Here is a 27396-nt window from a genome sequence, read left to right as displayed (position 1 = left end):
GAGAGAGGTGGCGGAGGGCATGCACGAACACGCACCTGCCCTTTCGAAAGAGCTTAACCTACACAACAGTTCAAATTGTACGCTCTTCGATGCAACCTCGCATAGAAAAAAAAAAGTAAAACACACGCTAGTTGTTGCACCGTGGTGGTTCTCTTTTTCCCCGAGAGATACCCGGGAGGAGAGCGGGCAGGCGACGCACTTTCGGCGTCTTTGCGGCACGCTTTTCTAACTCCAAGCAATATAAAAACGTAACAGAAAAAATAAATAAATAAATAAAGAACGAGAGAAAGTAAGAAAGAAAGAAAGAAAGGAAGAAAGAAAGAAGGAAAGAAAGAAAGAAAGAAAGAAAGGAAGAAAGAAAGAAAGGAAGAAAGAAAAGATATGCCAAGACGCCAAGAGGCAAGACGCGCACCTTATAGAAAGGGATCGCGAAAACGGGGGAAAGGAGATAAAGACCGAAAGTGAAAGTGGGCGTCGGATGCAGAGGGTGGGTGGCGGAGCCGCATATAGCTGAAACAGCGCAAAGGGTATGTATAGAGGGCCGAAAGAGCGAGGGACTCCGGGGAGGGAAAAAAAAAGGAGCTGTGATAGATGAATAAGTAAACGGAGGCAGTCCATTAAGAAGAGGGCTGTAATAGACGGAAATTAAAGGGAAGACGCTGTGCGTTCCTCCTCTTTACTATTTTTGTTTTATTTTCCCACCGGCTGCGCAGCGCGTCGCGTCGCCCGCGCCTCTTCCTTTTGCGCCGTTCGTTCACCGTCGTCCGCGCTCGCTTCTTACTTGCCCGCTCAGCAAACGAAGATTTATTCGCTCGCACTCCGCGTCGTCTAGGACGCGGGGAAGAATGAGGGAAGAAGGGAGGTCGAAAACGAGAACGAAGTCGAGCTAGAAAGGAGGGGGGGGGGGAGGTGAGGGGACTCGCTGCAGGCCGGCCCTTTTTTCGGGGGCTTTTCCATGGTCCGCTGTATGTCATGTAGCCGTTTCTTTCCTGGCCGCCTCGACACGTGTACGGGGAGAGCGTTTTCTTTCCCCGTTTGGGCTGGTGCTGCTTCCTCTCGCTTTCGGTCGACAACGACGGCGACAACAACGCGAAATAAAGTAAAGATCAATGCCATGAAAACTGGTCGCTCGCCTCGCCTCTCCATCCATTTTGTGCGCACCGCATTGTCTTCGGACGCGTGGCTTACAAGACAAGCTGCAGGGCGTGACGTCGCGAAGATGCGGCGATGCTGCTGTCGCACCGCGATACAAAATTTCTACGACCTCTGCACTAGCGTGAATTTTATCAGAAAGCCATAGTAATATACGCGGGAAGTTTGCACAAGTTTTATTTTGCAAAGATTGTTGCTCAAAGCACAAAACAGCGCCGAAGAAGAGAAACTGTGAACGCAGTCGTTTGAGGAAGAGGAGGAGGTGGAGAATTATACGTTAGCTACAGGTGGATATCTGACGCCTTCCAAATGCATACCGCTTAATGCTCCACCTGAGTGCTCTCTTCAAGTTGTGTTGCACTGAACATGCCACAATATTAAGCACGGCAGGAGCGGGCCGCGTCATTGACACTAGGAAGACAGATCGACAAGGCGATTGTACGTACAAAAAACATAGGACGTTTCCACTTATACCAAGTCCCCTCAAGCGTGAGCAATTCTACCGCTACTATTGCGTCAAGCGATTATATATAGGCTTAGCAAGTAGCTGAGTGTTTTCAAGTATTTTTCACCTTTGGCCTGTATACCTCACGGCTTAATGCGTACGTCTGTCAGCAGCTTCGTCACCGGTTGTTTTTCTTTTTTTCCTTTTCAGCGCTACGCTCACTTTCCTTACAAACATACAGTTTGTCTTGATTGACGGGATTGGACGGCTGGAGCCATTGCTCACTCTTTTTTACGTTGTTATCTTTCAACCGAGCCTCGTAAATTTTTGGATGCTGCCATTTCCTCGCTGTGGTCATGGTTATTTTTGACGACGAGAAAAGTTTCGTACGCTAAATCGCATGCGCTTTGAATCCAACCTTAAGCTCTAAGGTCTACAGCGAAGATTCACTTTCAGATCATGTATAGCCTACAGTTCTGTGCTTATATATCTATAGAGAGCGGAGTGCACAAGCGACGCCTTGGTGTCTCGCAAGTTACTAAACTCTAGCGCACGACTCATGCACATACCTGTTGCCATTTGTACCACGTTTTATTAACAAAGCGAGTGACTCTCGATTTCCTTCAGAACGCTATGCGGGCTTTCTAGAGGGGGAAACCACGCTTCAGTTTCAGTAACTTACCAACCGCTTGGGAGTCATCACATTACTACAAGGAAACTTGATTCACAAGGTTGCACGAAAAAGATAAGAAAAGGAAATGAACTCTGCGCGCCTCGCCTCATCACTTTGCAGAGCAGCTTCCAATTCAATACATTTTTTTTCTGGGTTTGCACCTGCGACAAGCCCCATCGCATGCGTGTCCCGTGTGCCATTCAGCACCAGGATGTAATGACAATGCGAATGCACTCGCCGGCATATCTTCTCGCCTTCTCATTACCATTCCCTCTGGCATATAGTACGCAGGCGCAAACTGGGAGCAATCAAGCTTATCTCCCCCGGCGTATTCGGAACCAGAGCGCTGCAAACAACGCGGCAAGCGCGCGGGCGCTGGCGTCCATTGTCGACACTTACATAAGTACACACACACGCCAGTCCGCACGGTTTCGCCCCGCAAACCCGCAGCAGCTTCACCCATCTGTCACACCTGCTCGCAAAGTTTGACGACGTGGCCACCCTCGTGTCGCTAATCCGCGTCCCCCCTCCCCCCCTTCATCACGATGGCAGCGCCCTGCTCTCCCTCCTCTAGTACGACACCGAATGAACTCCTCTCTTTCTCTCCTCGCTAACGGGATTTCACTTAGTGCGGCACCGTCGCATAACTTACTTATGGAAGAGGTTAAACAGAGCCACACAACACGGTGATCACCCCGGCGTGTCGGGATACGTCTCTGTTCTATGGCGCCTATGCTGCAGCGCGGTCGCGATCTCTCTCCCCCCTCTCCTCTTTTTTTTTCTTTTTTCTGCCTCTCTGGTCGCTGCTTATGTCCTGTACAACGTCATGTTTGAACTGCCTTCCTGCGCGTTGTGTTTTATTTCGGTCTCGGTATTAACGCTCGCGGTGGCAGGCAGAGAGAGAGACGCGGAAATCGTGGTCGTGGCTATCGGCCACGGCCACGGGACAAAAAGATATAGAGAATGCGGAGGAGAGCCGGCTCTTTCCTTTCTCTCGCTTATACACGCGTGGCTTTGTTCGCGCGTAAAATGCGTCACATATGTCACGCCGGCGGGCTCGCAATGAACCGCCGAGTTGCGTTCGCTGCGTGTATAGCCAGTAGTATACTATACACACGTCTGCAGGGCTCTCCATCCGTCCTAGCCCTTCCTTCCCGGCATAGTTGGTCGCAGCTTCATCGCTTAACCCGACGCAGCTCCCCACTTGTTATCATCAAACACTCTGCAAGCCAGGTCCGGTCGGCTGAGCTATGGGTATATTGCTCGAACTGCTGTACGCGTTCGAAGGAGGGTTGCGCGCTTACAGGCAGTCATTGCTGCGTTCGTTTACCCTTTCTCATTCTTTCTCTGTTTTCGGAGAAGACCTGCCTGTCATCTGCGGAGCTCCGACACTGGCTTCCCATTCAATGCGCTTAAAGGACGCTAAACAGAAACGCTAAATGACTGTTAGCCGATGAAGTAATATTTAAAAACTCGATATATGTTTGAAAACATTGCTCATGAGCGAATAAACTGTAGGCCGAGCTTCCCTTATTCAAATTTGGCGCCCCAATAGCGGCGTACACTCTCATGTCAGCATGACGGAATGAAGCTCACAGAATTTATCGCATATTTGGCTCGGTTTTCTTTCTTTTTTGAAGAAAGAAAAACTGAGAATCTGTCAGGTTGTGTATTTGTTCAATTTAGGTTACAGTGTAATCAATTTTCATTTATCAAAAGTTAATCAAATTCAAGCAGATGCTGTCGCACTCCGTGAGTAGTGACGCTCTAGCACAAGAACGTCAAGGCCGCGTCGCCGCCAGTCTTTCGTATTTGCGTCTTCTTGTTCACCAAACCCCTGCTCCCGGCGTGGCTTCTATAAGTGTCATACACCAACGTAATTTATTTGATATACATAATTATATAATTTAGATTATTAGGTGATGTAAACCCTTGCCTACTTTTTTCTGTATTCATCGTGCAATACCTGATATATTGCCATGTTTTCAAAAACGCTATAATTCACATGACGCCCTTTTTTAACACCTGTATTTTTGAAATATAGCTGCTGTTGTGTCCTAAAATAATTTTCGGGGGTGCGCGCCTTAAGTTATAGATTCTTTGTAAAGAAATACTCTATTGCATCCGAGAAACGCGTTACACTTACTCGTGCTTCAAGAACGATGTCATTACTACAAGTTTCGGGGCGGCACGGTAATAAATCTTTGGAGTGGCAGCGCAACTAAAAAGAGTATAGCACGCTGAATAGACGTTCTCTATGTTGACTTCTCGCTTGTCCTCTTAGGACAGCGTTTGCGGTGTTAGGATGCCCTCAGTGTTCCTGGCATAGCGCATACCATAACCCCTACATTCGTCTTGCGCGCTAAATACAAGTGCCTATACACAGGTTGTCACCGGCGAGTCACAAAACTAGCTCGGGCTTTTACGCATCTTGCTTATAGCACAGCCCACATATACACCCTCAAGGAACGGATTTTCATGACCCGTGTCTGGTAAGATTGCGAACAGCACAGGTGCTTCAGTGCATCCACTACACCGTTGCCTCGTCAGATACTATACCCTGACAGCGGAACAGGAAATCGGGGTGTCGTCGTGCGGTGTAGCGTCTTAATTATACTCAGCCAGCGGACGAGAAGGGATAGCGGGGCGCAGCTATGAATGAAAACGAAGAGCAGCGGCGCTTTTTAACAGCATAAAAGTGGCCGTCAAGCACGCCAGTCAATACGTTCCGCGTGCCACAGGGGCAGTTTATTAAGCGATCGTTTATAACGGGACATCACTGCCCGCCAAGGGCTTCCGGTCGAACGCGCGGCTTTGTTGGCGCCGCAGTTGGCAGCTTATAGGTGCGGGGATTGAATGGACGCATTGAGTGCGTGAAACCAAGCGTCGCGCTCGCTTCCAGAGGCCGGTTTCGGGACGAGGACAGCAGCAGCTTGAAGGGGGCGGAAAGGGGGGGGGGTGCGGAGGGGTAAGCAGAGAGCGCTAGGCACGAGGTGTGTGCCAAAGGTTACAAGGCCTGGGGAGGGGACGGCGGAAAGGGGCGGGGGGCGTCTAGTACAGGGGCGCAACACCGGGCGCTCTTGGGTGATCGGTGCACCTTAGCCGAGGGGCGATGAAGAGAGATCAAAAGCGAGTGGAGGAAGGGGGAGAGAGGTTGCGGTGTAGTGCGGTGCGCGTATGGAGCACGGACGCGAGCATGCAGGTTCAAAGCGCGCTCTGGTGAGGTCGTCGAACAAACCTTGAAAGCGACCCCGCTTTTGTCCACTCCTGCCCTGCGAGCCAACTATGCCGGTGCAGGGTGGATGGAGCCCGGCGCAAAACAGTCATCAGTAGACCACCACACATCTGCCACTTTCTAAAGCTCCCGGACTGCTCACTGAGCGGGAGGGGGAGCACGCAGCCCATTCCGTAGACGAGTATAGGAACCACGCTGCGCGCTCGAAGGCGTACAGAAGGAAGCGCCTCGCGTTGTGGGGCGTACAGAAGCAACGGGAGTCAGAGGTGCGTATCGGACGCGGCGAGCCGGCACTAAATGACGCCAGATGACCTGGGCGACCCGGAGTGCTAGTCGAGTGGATACCGCGATTAAATCGCGGTAAGCACCAACCGTGGTCTCCTTTAAAATGGCCTCCAACCGCGCAGTCGCGTAGTCTGTTGCCCGCCTCAGTCGCTGGCTTGCTTCGCCACACACCGTCCCTGTCTTCCAGCTGTGCCCGGGCCCGGTATAGGCTCGTATGACACGCGATTTGCCCGATAACGCACAGTATGGAAAGCGGCTGTGAAGCGACGTGTTCTGAACCCGACACTGCAGGGAGCGGTTGATTAATGAACTGGGTGAGTAAGTGGCCTCTAAATACAATCGACCGCGCTCGTTTACAAGTGGCGTCCCAAAAACGACAGCCCCGCTCGAGCTACTTTGAGGATGCTTGCACCAGGAGGAGCTAGTGCAGCTGCCTCAACTAGGTGAATGACGCGTTTCTGCCGCTTTTACACTGAGTTCTACTTCTGCGTGAAGGTGTCTCAATAAATGTCCACATCATTAAAGCTTGTATATCTCAATATATATATGAATGCCGTAAGCTGCAGTTTGATGCATGCGAGCTTGAATGGCGAAATTTTCGAATTCATATATAGGAAAGAAACGTCCTTCAAATATCGAATCGTATACCGAATATTTTCGGTTTATAAACAAATGGAAATATAAAGGTTACGTAGAACACGTCTCGCAAAAAGAACAGAATCGACAGAAAGAAAGCCTGCAGCGTGTAGAACACTCTTCGCTCTTGAGACGATATTCTGCAAACAAATGTAGCAGGGATTAAAGAACCCAGACCGAGGTATTGGCGACGAATCCGAAGATGTCAGCGAAAGGCATCCTATAAATCGGCCATCGCGACCTGATATAATACAAGTATTGTTTTCGCAAACGACCGAACTTCTGAACGGGTAAAAAAAAGTTTGTATTTTGTATTTTTGCCCTTTACGACAAACTGGCCTTTGCTGTCGTCATAACGACAAGGACAGCCACGCTCAGCTCCTGTACATCCTCGGACCTTACCGCGCCAGCTCACTGCAGCGAACAGAAGGTTGAGAGACACGTCGGGACAAACCCGCTTTCATCCGCAAGACAGATGCACTATTACGGATCGAGCACCGCGCGACAGCCTCGAGGACTTCGAGCGGCAGATGGCCCCGGGCCAGCACGCGGCCGCGTCGCCTCGCGCCGCGTGCACCAATCAGGAGGCCTCTTGTAGGGCCACGTGCTGCTCGTGCGGCGGGCTCCCGGACTACTACTGCTAACGCGTGTTGTCGCGTGCCGCGACACGTGCTGCGTGCACAGGCGCACACGCCATAGCCTGCGGCGAACGCGCACCCGCGCCACTGTCGAGGCAAGTGTCTCCGTGCGACGGGGCACCCCTCTTGTCGTTCCGTCGTCGACGACGCCGTGTACGCTGTTGTCGCGGTCAGAGATGGCAGTTTGATTACAACGCGCCGCCTGCCGCCGCCATTGTCTTCCGAGGGGCCCGACCAGAGTGCGTCGCGCCTCTCCCGATCTCCCTTTCTTTCCCGGCGGCGGCGGCGGCGAACTGTCGCCTCTGATTTGGGTGCGGTGAGGCGAGCGCAGATGTGGCCCCCGTTAAATAAGGCGTCACTCTGGTGCTCCGCCGGTGGTGCGGCTGGTTTTTTTTATCAGCGGATGTTTCGCTGCTGCCGCAGTCTACGATTTGTGTCTCGTTCGGTGGTGGTCCGGCCGTGAGCTTCACTTTCGCTATGGTGAACTAGAAAACTGGGTATATGGTAATAGTATAGTTCTATTCTGGTTTACTATACTTTGGCTTAGGCCTGTTTCGACGGCCTTTTCTGGTCGCGTAAAGTCTGGTGGGAAAGGATGGCGGCTATAAACTGGTGCACGGATATCGTCAAGTGATGGGGCGAAGGCAGGTGTCCTCATAGATTGCCGGGTTCGTGGCACAAATGGAATTTGTTTCTCTTACAGTGAGGCCTATGCATTCGTACAGGCGTGTCCTTTATTTTGCTTTTGCCCCCTGTTCGACTGCGGCTGTATTTTTCTATTTCATTCCTTATATACCCTTGCATTTCTCGAATCAATTTATAGGGTTGGGTTTGAGACTCGATGTCAGAAAACTCAGTGACAATAAAGAGATGAAGTGATGTAAATGTTGTTATTTAGTTTAAGTTGTCATAACAAGACGAATGAAATATTCAGCCTTCCTGCAAGAACCAAGTTTGAGCAAAGCTCATGCTCGTGCGAGTTGTAGACCTATTGTGCAAAGCGCTCTGGAGCAAAGACTTCGATGCAACGTCATGGCATAACTGCTGCCTTTCGAAGATGCATGGTTGTTCACCCGACATGCACAATCACGCATAGTATTGGGCACCGCACCTCAAACCCGGTACATGCCGTCAGGTCATGCTTGCTTAGTTCTTTTTAACGCCTTATTTTGCGGTTTTGCGCCGCTCGGGGAGGATAGATAATCGTATTGGTTTTGTATACGTAACAAAATAGTAAGCTTCACTGAAACTGCACATACTTTATCAGCATCGTCTTTTCTTGACGAGGCTTGACGAGTGACAGCGACAAATGCTACTATAACGTGACTTAGAGAACGCAAAGATGCCCACGAACACAAATTGCACATTATACCAACTCTATAGGACATGCTCACGAGTGGATATTTTACGAAGAGCAAGCCAAAGCCACGCACAGATGGCTTGGGCATGACAGCGTGTCTCCCCCTCCGGCGGCTGACCGCGTGATGGACGTCGTGCTTCTTTCCTTCCACTTGAAGTTGAGGAGCCGCGGGGATGACGCTTTAATAACGGACACTGTTTACACGACAGCCGACCGTGTCGCGACCCTCTTCCTTAACCCTTGACAGGACGACGCCCCCCCCTCCATGCAAGCTTTCGCGGACGCACGCACGTTTAGGCCAGACGCTTTCTCTCTCTGAGCTGAGCGTCCGCTTGTCGTACCGATAGAAAACTGAGCACTCTCTTAGATTGAACCTGCTGCTGCTGCTGCTGCTGCCAGCGTTGGTTGCAGTTCTGTCCGGCAAGCGACCCGCTCACAGCTCTGCCCGCCACCGAGTTTCCTCTTCTTTCTTCCCGCGACACCCTTTCTGGACTGGTCACGTGTCAGTGGCCGCGCACCCTGCCGTTCTGCCGTCACCCCTCCTCCCGACTTCGCGGCTGCTACGTAGCGGGGGCAGCACCGAGCCAGCGAGTAAGAGCGAGAGATAGAAGTGCTTGTTATTTTATTATAAGCTCGTTTATCTCGACCGGCTCATCAGGGGAAATCGAGGAAGGATGCAGTTTTCCGGCTTGCCACGGAGCGAATGGAGAGCGCGGCGGGACGGTGGCACAAAACGTGGCGGCGCTGTGCGTGCGTGCGTGATAGTGCGTGAGCGCCGCGCTCGCGCCGTAGGCCGGTCAGGGGCTGATGTGTGGCGGTGGGGGCCCCCTAACACTCGAGCCGCGCTGTACAAAACCGGAAACATTGGACACGGGCCCCAACACAAACAAAAGATGCGGGAGAGCGGTGCGTTGCGTGCGCGTTCTCATTTTCCTCCTATTCGTTGTTGGCCCTTTCGCTGCCTCTTTCTTTCTTTCTTTCCTTCTTTCTTTCTTTCTTTCTTTCTTTCTTTCTTTCTTTCTTTCTTTCTTTCTTTCTTTCTTTTTGTTTCAGCACCGTGCGCGAATCAGAAAGACGTTTAGCACGCTTGGGTGGCCTCCATTTCAGACATTTTCGAATCCGTGCCTCCACCTTTTCGTTGGTGTCACACTCATAAGGCTTTCTTCGTTTAATATCTGCCTCCTCTTTTCCCTTTCCCCAGTGTAGGATCGCCAGAAGTCTAGTGAACTCTGTCTTCAAGACTCTGATTGTACTTCTATTTGGCAGAAAAAGGCCGGTTGGCAGGGGAGAAAACAATTATCAGCACTTTCATTTTCTTTTATTCCCCGTCTAACCACAGCGCGCCTACCTTATCATAAACGTCATGCATTCCAAAGTTGTATTCGATGAAATCCTTAACAGTGAAGTTTATTTTTCTGAGCGTAATTTTTGCCGTCACGAATGTGGTCGCATACGTTTGATGTAAACACTAAACACGTTTGCCTTAAACTGGAAAAAAATAGACAGAAAGTTCATTTTCAACGTTAAGGTTTTCATATGGCAACGGGTAAGTTAGCCTCTCGATGGCAGACACGCTGCTTATTACGGTGTTCTCGTTCTAAAAGCATTGTTCTACTTTTGTAAATCCACTATCTCCAGTCAGAAAATCTTATCTCTATAGTACAGCTCATAAAGGATCGCCCATGGTATGTGGCACAATTGTACTTGTTGAACTGGATTACCATAAGAGGCGGGCGTTGCGCTAGAAATCAAAGTGCATAATCAACTAATTGCCAAAAACTTTGGAAATTAGCACTTAAACTAATTGATTTACTGTGTATGTGGCAATATACGAATATCGAATATCTACCTGGAACGAATTCAGAGGATAACACCGGTTTCGAGATTAAGTGTTTCCATAATGTGTGACGAAGTAGACTAGCGTAATAGTTTTTGTGCTGCAATGCATAAAGCTGTGCTTTATTAAAAGAAGTAAGTGTAACAATAGCTCACTTTTGCCGAAAGTTTGACGGTGCTTATCTCGAAACTGGTGCTAAATTTAGGATTTGTTTCACTTGGGTGTGTCTTGAGAACTTGCTGGCATCAATTCATAAATTGCAATATGTGCCCTAAAGGAAAATTGTCGATAAACTGATTAGTGACATTTTGTTAATTTCGAATTTTGCTCTGATTTCTTGTGCAAGTATACCGTCTATCCGAGTAAACCATAGCTAGAAGTATAGACTGGCGCAGGGGATATTTGAAAATTATGTTAGCCTTGAAAAAGAAAGACACTAAGATATTTTGAGGGGCGAGAATAGCAGCGAATCTGGCGTTTTGGTATTAGTTTATTCGAGAAAGGGTGCGTAAAATAAGAAACCAGACAAAGGAGGATGACCAAGTGTCCCGTCTTCCATTTTCGCCTTGTCTCTCGTTCTACGAGCCTTTTTTTCTTACCCTTTTCTTATCGGAAACTAGCACTTCATATAGTGTCTATATGTTCAATGAATGAATGAATGAATGAATGAATGAATGAATGAATGAATGAATGAATGAATGAATGAATGAATGAATGAATGAATGAATGAATAAATAAATAAATAAATAAATAAATAAATAAATATAGCATCTAGCGTTAGTTCTATAAATATACACGAATCGGGAGACCAAAATCCGTTCACCGTACTCGCCGGTAGCTATACTGTAATCGGGGGACACTTGACGTCAGGCACCTGCCTCGGCAGCTGGTGTCAGTCAACCGAAAATGCAGCCGCCGGGGATGGCGGGGATGGACCACAGAAACGGCGAGGGTTATTCCAACGCTGCGCAGCGGGACGCAAAGCTTTGCGGGTGATCATCGAGCGCCACGCCGGAACGGCTCTCGTCAATGAATCGACGTGCCCGCTCAAATAGCCAGCCGCCGCGGGGCCTGGCTACACGGCGTCTATAGTCTGGAGAGAGCCAAGCTAACCGGAAAGTGTAGGGCTTCGGGGCCATTACCGGGTTCGCGGTCACGCGTATACATACTGTGCTGCTGGCTCTTTCATTGTCGTGGGCGAAGTAACCGAACGCGCTAAATGTTTCATATCTTCTCAGGCGTTCTCACTCGCGTAAATGGCGTGTTTTGGTTGGTGAGGTACGTACGGATAGAACCTCTCCGTTAGAGAGAATGGCCAATGTTTATCGTTTTTTTTTCTTCATATAGTAAAGAACGCATTATTGCCGCCAGAACGATTACTATGACGAGTGCGGATATCTCTACGTTTGGATGGTATATAAATGCATGTCTGCGGGCTTTAACGAAGCTTTGTGAATACATTCAGAGTGCGTGCGTGCCGGTAGGTGTATTTGCTAGTTGTGCGTTCCTGTGATCACTGCGCACACCGTAATTATCACAAAGCACCCGACCTAGTAGCATGCCAGGAGATCAGCCAGGCTGACATCCTCAGTTTCTCATAAAAACCAGCATCTACCTATCTATCGCACCAGGCTGAATGCATCAGACAAATCGCCTAAATTAGGATATGAGGGGATAATACACATTCGAGCGAATCGTATATAATGATCCAGTACACTTTCTTCCAAGCATTCGATGTAGCTCATTAAAGCACACTGCTCTGAAAGCACAAGGATTAAGGTTTCGCCCTGAGCTTACGGCTGCGGTCTGGCTCATTTATGTTTTTTTTAGATGATAAATAGGAGAGGTTGACGCTTTTATGACGGCACCGGTTACTCCTTGCCACTTAGCCAACTAAACAAACATGCGCAAAAATAGCGAGTAATTTCACAAAATATGACACTCAGTGGAACATCAGATGTATAAACACAATACGAAAGTCCAACAGTACACAAATCACAAAGCTTTGCGCACAAGTTTAGTACACTTTATGTATGTTCATTTATCTTCTTTTACTTTCATCAAAACAACCTGCTATTTTTCAGTTTATCGACGGTTGTGTTACGGTCACATTTGCACACAAACGCGACAAAGCGTCCAACTTCTCGAAACCACCCTTCTTACGCTGATAAAGCAAAATAACATACAAATTGGTGAGTTGGCGCGAATTCACGGCTAATGTAGGAATATAGCGACAGGACAAGGACGAAGAAGGGAGTAAGTATGCTTTGGACACTGAGACTAACGAAAGCTCATATATGAACTTGGCTATAATATAAGTTAAGCTGATCAGGTTATACGCAGTAGATTTAGTTAGGCCTCGACATGGTGAAAAACGATCAGTGCGCGATTTTGTCTTACAAATGGATGCAATCATTTTCATTTTTTTTTCAGAGGAAGTATAAGAAAGAAAAGTACAGACTTCAGCAATTCATCAGGTCCGGAACTCGTTTACTGCGACAGCAGCAGGCTCTCGCGGCGCACACCGTCCTCTTTTCAAGACCAGTTTATTTGCGATCAACACGATGTCAGCTTAGTGCGCTACAGTATAGCGCCTATTCAGGCTTCCGAAATACGCGGCTAGACGCCAGCGCTCTCCGAATCTGTGCGGCGCCCAAAACCCACGCAGAGTACCAAGCGCCAAAACTGGGATTGCGGTGGCCCTCCGCATGACGTGTTCGTGCTGCTTGGTCTGTACTGTTTCTGGAGGTCCGGAAATTGTGATCGACATGCCGGAAGCCCGCGACTTGCTATACCTGCTTATCGTGAAACTGCAGCTTCTGTTCGAAGCGTGTATACGACGCGCATGTTGGACGCATGTGAAAGAAGCTTACCCGAGTTTGTAGCGAGCGCGTAGCAATGCTATCTCATTAGTATATACCGCCAGTTTTTTGTTTTTAATCTATTAAATAAAAAAGTGGCGAAGTGCTTATCGAATCTAGCAGGCAATTTCACATTGCCGCAGGGGCATAGATACCTTGCGTGCCAACAGCAGTGCTGTAACGCACAGCCTGCAGCGAGCCCAGGAAACATTATTTGAGTAGAATGTGCTGCCGACCATCACATCAGCAAATTCATAGCTCATCTTGAGGCACTTGCCTCTAGCTGCTGACTTGACTGGGCACCGGCATACTGCACAGAACATATGAGGGCCTGCGCACATCGCGACGCGCAAGCCCACGAACAGAGAGAGAAACAGGAAAAGTAAATAAAGAAAGAAGAGGAAAGTTAGGGAGGTTAGCCAGACGCACGTCCGATTTGCTACCCCGCGCTGGGCAAATAGGATGTAGGAACGAAAAGAGAGAGAGGGAAGAGGTAGCACTAGTTTCGCGCATGCTTGAAGACGGGCAGCAAATCTATAAATGGTCGCAGAGACTCGTTAACTTGGAAGTACTGCAATAATGTCCTCTTTGCTTTCTGCACTAGCGACGCTCACGGCCATGGTCTAAGAATCTTCGTTTCCGAAGATCCATGATCTCTGTACGGAAGGCACGCTAGCACTGAATGCAGGTCGTCCAGTACCTGTAAGGCGCGTCGAGCTGGCGCAGCGTCTGGGGCTTAGTGAAAAGCACGCGAAGAGCATCGACTAGCGGCTGCTGTATAACGCGGGTTTGTCCCTCATGCTCCGGCAATTTCTCGGAAGTTGATGGGGAGTTCCACGCTGTCGCTGGGCCACGGACAGAGCTCGCCTGAGCACATCGGGCTGAAGCAAACGTTGATACAAGCGCGTCTGTTATCGATCAAAATCTCGTGTCATTTTTGGCGGCAACCCCATCGGATGACGTCAGCATATTTTAGTCGCACACTTAAACTGCCGCAGCATATCCTGCCCAGCGCAAATTCTCCATAGATTCGAATTCCAGTGGGGAAACAATCAAGAGACAGTTTCTGTTTTTCTGCGCCACACGGAGAAGGGAGTAGGTGAGGAAGAGGAGGTGCACCTGGCGACACGATAACGACGATGACGGAGACGGCTGTCGCAGGACGGACGTACCAACCAAACCCATCTTATTTTGCTGTAGCGCAAGCTGAACGACAAGGACAAATAGAAAGGCACATCCGACACATACAGCGCTAGCTTTCAACAATAGGTTTATTTCCAGTTTTCGTCGCTATATATAAATTATTGTGTGTCAGATGTGTCAGAAAATTGTGTGTGTCAGATATGCCTTTCTGTTTGTCCTCGTCGTTCAGCATGCGCTACAACAAAACAAGATATGCCGTACCAACAAACCCCTATAGATATAATCACCCACCAAACCCAGTTTCACGCTTTTGAACCGCTATCGCTGTAATACACAACCGAGCCAAATGGCCCGCGACAGACGGACGTACGTATCGCGATCACGCACCTGTACTCTGGCCTCGGTGAGGTCCGTCTTCATGGCGATCTCCTCGCGCGTGTAGATGTCCGGGTAGTGCGTCTCCTGGAAGGCCCTCTCGAGCTCCTTGAGCTGCGCCGACGTGAACGTGGTGCGGATGCGACGCTGTTTGCGCTTCTCCGTCAGCACGCCCTCGTGCGCCGCCGCAGCCGCAGCAGCCGCTGCCGTGTACACCTTGTAGGGAATCGCACCTGCGTCCATTCGCCGAGAAAAGGAGCGCACGCGGTTGTTTATTATTGCAAACGAGGAAAAGCGGGGTAGGATTGGAACGGCAGCAGACAGAAATCAGCATGCGTTACACTTCTGGGATACCGATGAACCGCAGGTGGGAACCGAACCCACGCATTCTACATTAGTCCATACCGTGGCTGCCGCCTTCCCGTCAACAATTTTAGGTGTTGGTGCGTGTGCGTGTGCGTGCGCGTGCGTGTTCGGGTGCGTGTGTTAGCTAGCGCCACTGGCGGTGAGTGTCATCGCCTAGCGCTCCCATATGGCTTCAGCAGAAGTCAGGCAGTTAAGCGAGAAACGTTGGCGTGCAAATCAAATATGAGTGCGGACGTCACGCAGACATATCCGCACCAGCGCACTCTGACGTCATGTCTCTGGGCAGCGTCTGCTCGGGACTACTATATTTTTAATTAGAGAATTAATATGTTTATCCTACAATGGTGGCAACCCCAGAGCAGCCCACGTATTAGGAAAGGCATGCGCACGAGGACAGTGTAAGTGTGGTTCAAGCAAACCATCATTTGAAACGCAAAACAACGCATGAAAACAATATTTCAGTGAACAAGTCAACAGTTGCAATACATAAGGTTCCAGCGCAACGTAGAAGGTATACTTGCAGAATGTAAGGTACCGCAGTTACAATATCGATAGCATGTACATCGAGAGAAATATGCCATCAATGCGTGATACTAGTACCAGTTTACTGTGCACTAAAAGAATAAGGTTACGTTGCTTTCGAATATATAAACAGATACTCAACCTTGCAGCTTTAGTTAGTTTTTCTCGAATAAAGCTAAAAAAAAACAAGTTCGCGAGAACTCTGTGAAGTTCACGATGCCACAGTGACGTTGTGGGTGTGGCCGCTTGAGCAAACTGGAGGGCGCAAGAAAAGAACCATAGTTCGATCTCCATTTTTTTTTCAGGGATGCTGTTGATGGCGTGACTTCCATGCATTTTTCTTCTGCGTCAGCAAAAACTATCGTCATCAGCCATTACTCATACCCCCTAAGCAAGCCAACAAACAATGCATGGTTCATCCCTCTTAAGGCAGAGGCTTGTATATATATATATATATATTTATTTATTTATTTACAAATACTGCTGTCTCAGTTTCTGAGACATAGCAGGAGTGAGTACAGAGTAACAATAAAAAAATACAATTTCAAGTACTTTTAACAAAATTCACCAGAATACTAGAAAACATTACCGGAATGCATAATTACGCAATTCTTTTTCAAAATCCTCAGTACCGAGTCTGCGCAGAGACCCATCAAGTTTATTCCATAAATCCACCGTCCGTGGAAAGAAGGAAAACTTAAAAGAATCAATATTCGACCTGAAGGGCACAATGTTCAGGGGATCAGATCGTCGAGTACAGCGTGCTGAAGCTGCAACAAAAGAAATCGGCGCCAGAACACTCAAGCCGGTGTGAACTATCTTATGAAGAAGGATAACGCGATCAGAATTACGCCGATGTTCGAGAGATTATATATATATATATATATATATATATATATATATATATATATATATATATATATATATATATATATATATATATATATATATATATATATATATATATATATATATATATATATATATATATATATATATATATATATGACTCGTGATCTTCTTTCCCGCAGACGACATTCGGGTAATATTTTGCAGGACTATTTTACCTGTCTAAAATGATTTAGTGCTGCTGTTTAGTGTAGCTTCAAGAATTTATAGGGGGCCTGACACTAATGGAACTCTTTATCCGCAATGACTCAAACCGTATATCTTTGCTATTTGCAACAGATACACTGCAGTGCAGTTGTGGAACGAGAAAAAGAAAACGCATTAAGCGCCTTTTTCTGTGAACACAAACTACTATATTCAGTACCCGCCGTGGTAGCTCCCTGGCTATGACGTGCTACTGCTTAAAACGTGGTCGCAGGTTGGATTCCCGGCTGCATATCAATGGGAGGCAGACTGTAAAAACAAATTATAAAACGCTCGTGTACTAAATTTTAGTGGACGGTAAAGAGCCTTTGATGGATGAAATTAATCAAGAATCCACGGCTACGGTGTCCTTCATGGCCGGTAAGTTTACATGAAATGGCAGACACAATAATAAGAATTTTCGGTGTATTTAGTTCACACATTCTTGTATCAAAATAGTAACTTGTTGAAATGAATAAATTATTGTGTTTGCGTGCCATAATCCCGTTTTTTTATGAGGCGCGCCGTATAGTTGAAGCCTCTGGAATAATTTTGAGCACGGGGCTTCTTTACAACGTGCATCTAAATCTAAGTACATGAGCGTTATTGCATTCTGCCCCCTGAGAAATGTGGCCGCCGCGGCCGGTACCAAACCCGCGAGTTCAATCTTAGCAGCGCGATGCCACAGACAGCTACCTCGGCGGATAATAACTTATTAGAAATTAATAACGGCATCTGAAAAAGGACAAAGGAAGCGACAATAGGAACCGATGCCTAACAACCTGAAACATTTCACAGCGCCACTCGAAACGAATACGAACAAGCAGAATGAAAAAAAGAAAGAAACAAACAGAGAGGAAAAGAAAGAACGAAAAAACGAAAGACATGGGATAATGACACTCGCACCCTAGTGTCACACGTGAGCCTAACGGCTATCTTTGAACACATGGAACATGTATACGCCTATGTAGCTAGACAGCTACAGTACGGTCAGCAGTAACTTCGTTACTTTAATTTTCCTAATATTATATACAAAACAGAAACAACCAATTGCTACTACTACTACTGCTGCTAATACTACTACTACTACTATTTGTAGCGTTCCTACTTAAAGGACACAGTAAACGTAAAGCCTTGCTGTGGAACTGGCGTCCATCTTGTCTACATTTTATTCTCACTTCCTTCTTCTCTTCTCCTGAACCCAGACTCCTGCGCTTCTTCATCTTCTATTCCAAGGCTCATACCGCTTCACCCTTCCAGGTTTCTTTTGCTAACCCCTCCTGGGGTAATACTTGAAAACGTTTCCAATCGAAGCACATTCAACTGAGCCACGTTCGCCAATGTACCACACAGTCTTCAATATTCCTTTCTGAGTGGCCGTCTTTGTCACAGAGTAAGGACCATAAAATTTGGCATTGGATTCTCTTACTCCTTCCCTAACTAGAATGAGGTCGGTGACTTGAATGTCTGGAATGTCTGAGCAATGTCTCTTGTCAAATTTTTTTTTCATTCGTTTACGGTACCTCTCCTCCTGCAATTTCTGTTTCCTTTCCTCGACGATCTGGAGATTTTCTAACAGCCCAAGTTCACGGTCCGCCTGAAGAATAGGGGTTTCTCCTGAAGAAGCGAATTGCGGGCTGCATCCCAAGCCGCTGGTGTAGGAGCGATTGTGATGTCTTACAGCTGCTTCTAAAGAGCATTTCCAACCACCAGGGAAACTATCGTACATCCTGATGTATTGTTTAACATCTCGTATAGCACGCTCTGCAAGCCCATTCGCTGCGGGATGGTATGGCGCACAGAACTGGATTGATATATTATGGTCTCGAGCCCATCTTGCTAGCTTTTCGCTCTTGAACGCTGGACCGTTGTCACATACAATTGTCTTGGTTGTCCTAAACATATCCCGTTCGAGAAGGGCGATGACACTCTTCGCATCTTCTTTTCCTGCCCGTGCCGCGACCATCCTGGTGCATTCATCTATGGCCAGAAGAAAAGCTTGCGTTTTTCGGACTCCTTCTCGTTTCTTATTTAGCTCGGCGAAATCCAGGTGTATAACTTCAAAAGGCACGTTTGAGTGGCAAGGTATTATCATGGCGTCCGTAGGCTGCTTATATTTCACTTTGTTGATTTGACAAATGTGGCATGAACGAACGTATCGATTGACGTCGTCTTTCATGTGAGGCCACGTAAATCTCTTGACTAGCTTGTTGTAGGTGCGCCAAAATCCGTCGTGTCCTCCAGATTCTGGGCTATCGTGGTACAAATAAAGCACCCTGGAAACCAGCGTTGGCGGGACTTGATAGCGACCTTCCCTAAAAATCAATTGTTCAGTGCCTTCCCACAATTTAATTTCATTGATTTCTGCCGATTGTTCGTTGTTGGCCTGTATCATCAGTCTAGACAATGCATCTGCATCAGTCAAAAGGGGTCCAGGTCTGTGGGAGATGGTGAAATCGAACTGCTGCAAATAGTTCACCCATCTGGCGATACGTCCCTTAGGTTGGGTCATATTCAAGAGATGAGTGAGGGCTTGGTGATCGGTGAACAAAGTAAACTTCGCACCTTCTAGGTACGTACGGAAGTACTGAATTGCTTTGAGGACTGCAAGAGCTTCCTTTTCAGTAGTGGTGTAGTTGACTTCAGGTGGCTTGAGGGTGTAGCTGTAGTAACCTACTACGTGTCGCTTTTCTCGGCCGGATGCTTCTGGACATTTCTGGTACAAGACTGCACCTGTCCCATGCATAGTGTGAGGCGTCGGTATTCAGTTCAAAGGGTAAAGTGAAATCTGGTATGCGTAGAATAGGGTCAGCAGATATTCTGTGCACCAGATCACGGTAGACTCTCTCACATTCCTCATTCCACTCAAATGGAACTTCTTTCTGTGTTAGGCGCGTGAGGCATCTTGTTTTGATGGCAAAGTCTTTTATGAAGGGCCTGAAATGTCCTGCTAATCCCAAAAATACACGCAATGAGTGTACGTCATATGGTTTTACCAGTTGGGATATCCTCTCGACGGACTCTTGTTTCGTGCTTTTGGTAGTCCCATCAAAGACTCTTCCAAGAAACACCACTTTTCTTTGAAAGAACGCACTTTTCTTAAAATTAACCTTGAGGTGTGCCAAGCTCAAGGCATTTAATACCTGGGACAGGTGTGCCTGATGCTCCGTCTCTGTTTTGGAGAAGACGATAATATCGTCTATGTACACGTTACAAAAGACACCTAGGAAAGGCTTCAGGACTTCGTTCATAATCTTCTGGAACCATGCTGGTGAGTTTTTCCAGCCGAAAGGAAGCCGGTTATACTCGTACAGGTCGAAGGGCGTGATAAAAGCAGTGTACATTTTTGTTTCTTCGGTTAGCGGGATCTGCCAGAAACCTTTGCACAAGTCAATACGTGAAAAACATCGGCAACCACCTGTCTCATCTATAATCGTGTCTATCTTCGGCATGGGAAATGGTATAAGTTCTGTCTGTCGGTTGAGAACCCTGTAATCTGTGCACAGTCTGAAAGTTCCATCTTCTTTCGGCGCAATAGTTATGGGAGAGGCGAAGGGTGACACCGAAGGCCGGATTATATTGGCGTCTAGCATCTCCTGCAATTCCTTCTTCAACCATATCTTGCGCTCTCTTGACATGTTGTAAGGTGATTTTCGGATGACGGTCTTGTCGGTGAGTTCGAAAGGCACCTTGTGTGACGTCATCGCCGGTGGATAGCTTCCTATGCATACTAGTTCAGGATAGGTCGTTGCAATATCCTCCGCGCAATTGACAACTCGCAGGTTATCCTTTCTATCCGGCTGTGTCTCTTGCCTTGATAGTCCTTCCACTAAAACCGCATCGTCCCAGTATACGTTGATTTTTAGTTTCTTTATATCTGGTCTGGATAGCAGAAAGTCATACGTCACCCCCTCAATCACCAGTACTTCACTCGCTATTTCATGACCTTGGAACTCGATGTTTACTGAGGCCCACTGATTATGCATTGTCACTTTTCCATCGTAGCCTTGCACCCGTAGTACTCTTCCACTATGCAGGTGACTTGCATCTACCAGCTTGGCATTTATTATAGACACAGAAGCACCGCTGTCAACCAAAGCCATCATGTGTCTGTTTCCCACTTTCACAGGGATGTGAAGTAGGCTAGAGCAAGTTAAATAAACAGTCTCAGTTGTGGTCATCGGGTCGGACTGATCACCCTTGTTTATCAGTTTTTTGTCGTCGGAGCCTCTTCAGCGTCCGAAAGTAGGGGAACAGGGTCGCTGTCGATGTTATGCACCCGACCTCTGGGAGCGCGCCAACCCAAGCTCTCTGTGCCGCCTGCAAGGCGGCGCGGTTCTCGCTGATTACGGCTTGACCAATCCGTGCCGGACAGTGTGAAGTGACCGCTTGAGCTAGCGTTTATATTTTCTTCTGAAGTAAATGATATGTCGTGAAGGCACTCCAGGAGCCCGTCCATAGTTTTAGGTGACCGTAGTTGCACTTGCTTCAGGACTTGCGCGTGCAGTCCGTGCATTATTAGGGCTACTACGGCAGACGGAGGAAGCATAGGCTCGGCCAGCTTTAAAAGGCGGCATTTGTCAAAGAAATACTCTACGAGGGAGCCATGCTTGAATTTGAAATTAAGCGCGGCGTCCCACCTTTGCACTGGGTTGCTTCGGAATGTCGTCAAGAATTTTTCTTTCCACTGATTCCAAGAGTTGCCAGCCTCTTCAATAATGTGCAAATCATACCACTTCCGTGCAACACCGCTTAAGTAACTACGCATGTTAGTAATCTTGTCCTCATTAGAGTGCCAGTTGTTCTTTCCAGCGGCATATTCATAGAATTCAAGCCAACCTTCTAGACTTGATGACATGCCGTCGAATGCATCAGGTTCTACAAATTTAGTCACTGGCTTCTCAGCGTTTAAAGAGCTTATAAGTGATGTCACCAGCTGGTTTTGTTGCGAAATCTGTTCTTGTTGTAGCCGAAGTGCTTTCAAAACGAGGCTCACCTCTTCCGTCGACGACTGTGATCCAGAGTCCTTCCGACGCATCGGTTGAAGAACTAATTCGTCGAAGATCACCAGAGGCAAGTTCACGTTCACAGCACCCTTCCGACGTAGTTCATCAGGGTCCATGGAAGCCTTCTCTAAAACCAGGTTCATGAGGTCTGCCGAGTTGAGTTCGCGAGGTAGTTCCACCGCTGGTTCATCTTCAGCTTGGTATCTCGAAAAGATGATCTTGTCCGCGGAGGTCTCCTCAAGGAAAAATCTCACCCACATGTTGGAGTTCGCTGTCGGCTGCGCCAAAATAATGTAGCGTTCCTACTTAAAGGACACAGTAAACGTAAAGCCTTGCTGTGGAACTGGCGTCCATCTTGTCTACATTTTATTCTCACTTCCTTCTTCTCTTCTCCTGAACCCAGACTCCTGCGCTTCTTCATCTTCTATTCCAAGGCTCATACCGCTTCACTATTACTACTACTACTACTACTACTACTACTACTACTACTACTACTACTACTACTACTACTACTACTACTACTACGTTACAACAAGGCCATCTGTAATCCCTTCCTTAACAAGTGCATAACGAATCCTTGGCGACTTGACCATTTAAGAAACTCGACGAGGGGCGTTGCCAAAGCAACCTTCGAATGGCCGCCACAGCAAAATATGGCGAAAGCGTCCGCAATGTGGGCGCAGCGCGAAGCCGCACGCGAAAAGAAATCGCCGCGATAAGGGAGCAGCGGCAGTCCGGGGTCGCAAATTGAGCGTGGAGACCGCGTCTTCCGCGCGGACGGTTTCGGCACACGTCGTGTGCGGCTCCGCACAGACCGCGAGAGCCGGGGCACGCCGAAGGCCTGAACCGCAGCCCGACCCGGGGGTGTGTGCGAGCTCGCCACTTGAACGTTGCTTTCGGTTCGGGTATTTTAAAGGCGAGTCTTTCTGGGCGGCGGACCCTCGCGAGCATTGGTGCCCCTATCTGGTCCTGGATGCTGCTGTCTCGCCCATATAGCTCGTGTATATATACACGAGCTATATATAGTATATATACACGAGCCGATTCCCGAGTGCTGTTTTGTGTATACACAAAACAGCACTCGTGAATCGGCTCGTGTATAGCCCCCTCTTTATTATACCTCTTAAGTAGAACGTGTTGCTTGGATAGTTGGTACATATACTTGCAGGTTTGCTGTGACTGAATGTTTGCGTGCAGTTCAACATGCCTGCGATGTTCCTTGCCGTTTGTAAGCGCAGTACGGTCTGCTCATCTTCATTGCTTCCTTTACAAGTGTACCTGATGTCTATTCCGAATAAACTTTAGCTGCGAGTTGGTGCTTGTCTTGTGTCTACGTTATTTTTTGCCCTTTCTAAGGTGGGGTGCTAGTCAAACCTGCATGTCGTGCAGACACGAATGTGCTGGCGGCCGGCTCTAGGTCTGCAGTCACAAAAATCTCTTACGCTACGTATAGATTGTTACTAAAAGCGAACTGTAGACAATTTTGGAGCTGGACATATTAGCGCCGGGGCAGCTAGCCGATGGCAAAAAACATGCATCATAGAAAAGCTTTGGAAATTCGAGCCCAGTTCTTTACGAAATTACGCTGTGAAACAACGGTAGATAAATACTCCCACTGCAAAAAAAAAAGGAAATGCATGCTTTCAAGCGCATAATTACTTTATTAAATAGAAGGTTTATATATGCCTTATTATTTGCCGGGGTTCAGTGCGTCTGCCCGGCCGGTTACTTGCCAAGAAAGGTGGGAAAATCCTGGAGTAAAATGCAATAGTATACTGGGCCGTCCTCGGAGACGGTGCAGTCCAGTTTTGCGCGGATCACGTGCGTGGTTCGGATTGCGGGAGTTCCCGCGTTCTGCTAATTTACCCCTTGCGGGCACTTAATCGCTATGCCGCAAAACACGTCGCAGAAAATGAACAGTTTTGTAACAGTTAATCAACCGCCTCGCGAATGCTTCGATACACACAGATTCCGATATGGGCGTTGGATCTGCGCAATCTAAAAAAAAACGCGTTTCAATCACCGCAGTATGGAGTGGCCTGCGCCATACAGTTTTTTTTTTTTTACTAAAACTTGGCAAAGGAAACTCTTGCGCTAGTGTCTATGGGAGCTTCCAGTGAGGCTGTTCTGCCGACACGCTAATCACGGGCGGTACATGGATTTGCCTAAACTTCGTCCTTCTGGCTTCAAAAGGCTTTGTGGCTGTGCAAATTGACCACGTTTCGAGAAAATACCGCGTTATATTTGTAACAATCCAAAATTCAGGCATGTACGCACAGCCTGATTAGGTTGTTGTATTTAGAAAACTAGGAATGCGCGAAAAATAAAAATGGGCAGTTTCCCCCGAAGGGCGAAGCGCTGACTGCAATATCGAGGGTTATCATTGGCGCTTCAACTTGTCGGACGGTGTTTTAACTATGCGCGGGTCTGACTAACGCGCACGTGACATAGGCCGGTCCGCCGGAATTTCTGGAACCCTTAAAAGCTTTAACACACCGTGTATGGTCTGTAATGACCCCGCACAGGCGCCACTAAGCTGCCCGTAAAGAGCCGCGCCAGTAGAATCACATCACTTTCAGGTTTGAGCACTGATATTTTTGTACACTGTTAATATTTAATGGCCTGAGATTATTTTAAAAAATGCATGCGCTGTGATTGTTATGTCTCACGACGTTTGTTTGTGGGCTGCCATTCTGGAAATTCTGGGAAATAATTGAGTCAAGAACGTAAGACCTGGTATGAGAAACCTTAGCGATGGAATAGTGTAGCAATTTAACCCAGATAATCGGCAGGGACTGCACTAAGCAGTAAGCTACTCAGCACAAAGCATAAGTTTCGGTAGTGCTGCTGGAACGTTCATTCGTTTCGTTTTATTTAGTTTGTTGTTGTTGTTGTTGTTGTTGTTGTTGTTGCTGCTGCTGCTGCTGCTGCCTGTCACGCGTGTGGCTTCTATCCCACGATGGGGGAATGGCCAAGAAATGGGTGGATTATCCCAAATTAATTGGAGCATAAATTTCCGAATATATATAAAATTAGCATTGAATAGCGTGTAATTACCTGTTAAAATAAAATAAGGAAATTTATATGGAATGAATAATAATTAATTTAAATGTACAAAGATTCCTTCAGCCATAGAAACATCATTGTCGTCTTCATCGCTCATTCAAGAGTTTCTTTATGGTTTTGATAGAGTAGTCGTGAAGTGAATGAATGAATGAATGAATGAATGAATGAGCGAGCGGTCATGTCAAACACGTGATCTCACGGCTCCAAGCATGCGATGCTTGATTTGTACATAAGGTGTACAAGTGATTTCTCACAACAGGAGCTGACAAATACTGAGAGCGGTTGGCATAGCAAAAGCTCCAGTCAACGACAAACAAATCAATGAATCGCAAAGCTCGATTCATGGCGCACGACAGTGGCGATTTTTTCAGCACACAGAAGTGGAAAAAGAAACACGCTGATTTTTACCGTTATTTTGCTTCTACTCCCGCGCCATACCCCCTCTAATCCACTAGCGTGCAATTTAGGTCATAAGTTTGCTTGTTGAGTCAAGCGCATAAAAAGCGGCTGCGTTAAGCGTCGCACACGCAGTGATATTTTGTCAGTACCCCTGTGTTGCTCGACAGCAAGATTTATACAGAACACTTTAAGCGTGCCATGTTTAGAAAAAACACATACACACACAAATAAAGCGACGCTTCACTTTCCTATCTCGCAATCTCAGCGGTCGCCATCAACAGCGGAGGCGTTTGTCGGCCTCACCGTATACTGCAGCCGTTCCGCAAAGACGAATTTGAATCCCTCGACAAATATCACTGGTACGTGTAGCAGGCTATTGCGCGAATGGTCGTTGGCTTTTGCGACCGAAGAACGGATATCTGAATGTCGTAAGCGAAGTGGTTTCCACGCTCGCGAACCCTTTTCCTGATTGCCTCATCCCCGTCACCATTTGTTACCTTTTCTTTCTTTTTTCCCACGGCCTAAACAAGGAGCGCTCTACCGTAACGGCACCCACTTTCCCGACGGCGTAAACTAAGAACGATGGCGTCTTCGCGGTGGGGACCACGCGACTGCCGTTCCCTTTCCTCCTCGCGTGGTGCCAGCCACCACAACAACGCGGGCATCTTAAAGCCCGCGGCTGTGCCGCTCGCGCGGGAAGGCGGCGGCGTTCGCCTTTTCCCAGAGGCATCAACAGATGAAATGCATTTGGTTATTAGGGCCCCGAGTCGTCCCTCCCGGAAGACGCCGCCCCGTTTGTCTCCGCGTCGTATACCACCACGTGACGGTGTAATGCAAATGTTTTGGCCCCGGCCTCCAATTCGCCATCGTGCTCGCCGCGACCGCGGCGGCGCTTTGGTGCGGTGGCATTGCCGAAAATTAATGCGAGTCCCGTTTCCAAACCGGCGACTAGAGCGAAGGAAAGGTCTTGAGGAATAGGAAGAAGAAAAAAAAAAGAAAGCAGGAGAGACATGTGCGAGAACTACTTGCGCGAGTCTTGAGGCCTCGCATCGTCGGGTCGAATGAATACTGATGACGTCCGCATGTAGCTGGCGTTGAGGCATCCGCGCGGGGTATTAGTGGCCGCAGTGCCCGGCTGCGCTGGTGCGGTTTTCCCGATTTCCCGTGTTTTGTAAACGCGTTCGTCAGCGGATACGCGCGTTCAAAGCGTGTGGCGTGTGACGAAAAGAAGATTCAATAAATAAGGTTTTTTTTAAAGCGTATTGAAAAAAAAAGGAAATAATGCCCTTAGCGAAAACAGATTTGCATCGTGCTTCGACGTTGCGGCTCTCTGCGCACGCAATTGTTTTTCAAGCGTGTAAATCTGTTGTCGCGAGACGCTAACAGCATTATCGTGTAAGGCTGCCCTAAAATGGCTATGGCTTGTAGCCGGAAGAAACGGCCGGTTTGCTTATGTGTTTTCTTTTTCTTTCTTCCTATATTAAGTTCACTGCCAACAAGCGCTTGCAAGAACTTATTAATTTGCTGAAGTGCTTCTGTATCACTTTATCTTATCATCCTTTAATCGCATAAAATTTATTGTTTGCGGAAGAGTATTAACTGGTTGCCGAATAGTTAGCAACATTTTCGATGACACCCAATTACATCAAGCAACAGCAGTAAATAAACACAATTTCACTTTTTTTCTCTTATTTCTTGTATTCGTATATCAGTTCTACTCTCCTATAATTTCTCATTAAGTTTTCTTGGATCTTTTATTTTCCCATTATAGCTATAGCTTCCATCATTCCAATTTCGTTCAATGTACTTGGAATATTTCTTATGTACAGCATGATCCATTTACTGTGCCAAGTCTCCTCAACCTGCTCTTTTCTTTTCTGAAAAGTCAGTGCAAATTTGGAGGCGAAATTCCTTTCTTTTCATATATCAGGTTCTAAAGCACAATATTAAAATTTCATTAAGTAAAGTAATTAACATAGCTTGGTGATAAGTACTGATGGGAACGTTTGTCTGCCACCTCTGAAAGCAACCCTATCAAACAGAAGAAAGTGAGAAAGGCAAAGGAAAGACAGGGAGGTTAACCAGAGATGATCTTCTGTTGACTACCCTGTACTGGGGAAAGGGCAAGAGGGTGCGATAGGTGAGAGAGGGAAGGATAAAAAAGAAAGAAAAAAAAACCCCTACACATACACACACAGGCACGTACACACGAACTGTTTCTGTGGGCACTGTCACGCAGCCCGCAAAAACGTTCCTAGTCTTACACAGCGTCACCGTATGATGCTACGACACACAGTGTACAGTC

At 47.5% G+C, this 27396-nt stretch overlaps 1 protein-coding gene across 1 annotated transcript in view; it reads right to left on the bottom strand.

The window, feature by feature from the left end:
* LOC135902509 (paired mesoderm homeobox protein 2-like) overlaps nucleotides 1-27396 on the bottom strand; it is a 92766-nt gene that overhangs the window by 31868 nt on the left and 33502 nt on the right. The window contains exon 4 of the mRNA XM_070536429.1: nucleotides 14653-14873. Coding sequence (XP_070392530.1) covers nucleotides 14653-14873 — 221 coding nt within the window. The remainder of the gene's footprint in view (nucleotides 1-14652; nucleotides 14874-27396) is intronic.

Source organism: Dermacentor albipictus, chromosome 3, assembly GCF_038994185.2.
Source record: "Dermacentor albipictus isolate Rhodes 1998 colony chromosome 3, USDA_Dalb.pri_finalv2, whole genome shotgun sequence".
Lineage (NCBI taxonomy): Eukaryota > Metazoa > Arthropoda > Arachnida > Ixodida > Ixodidae > Dermacentor > Dermacentor albipictus.
This window is presented reverse-complemented; position numbering and strand designations above follow the sequence as displayed.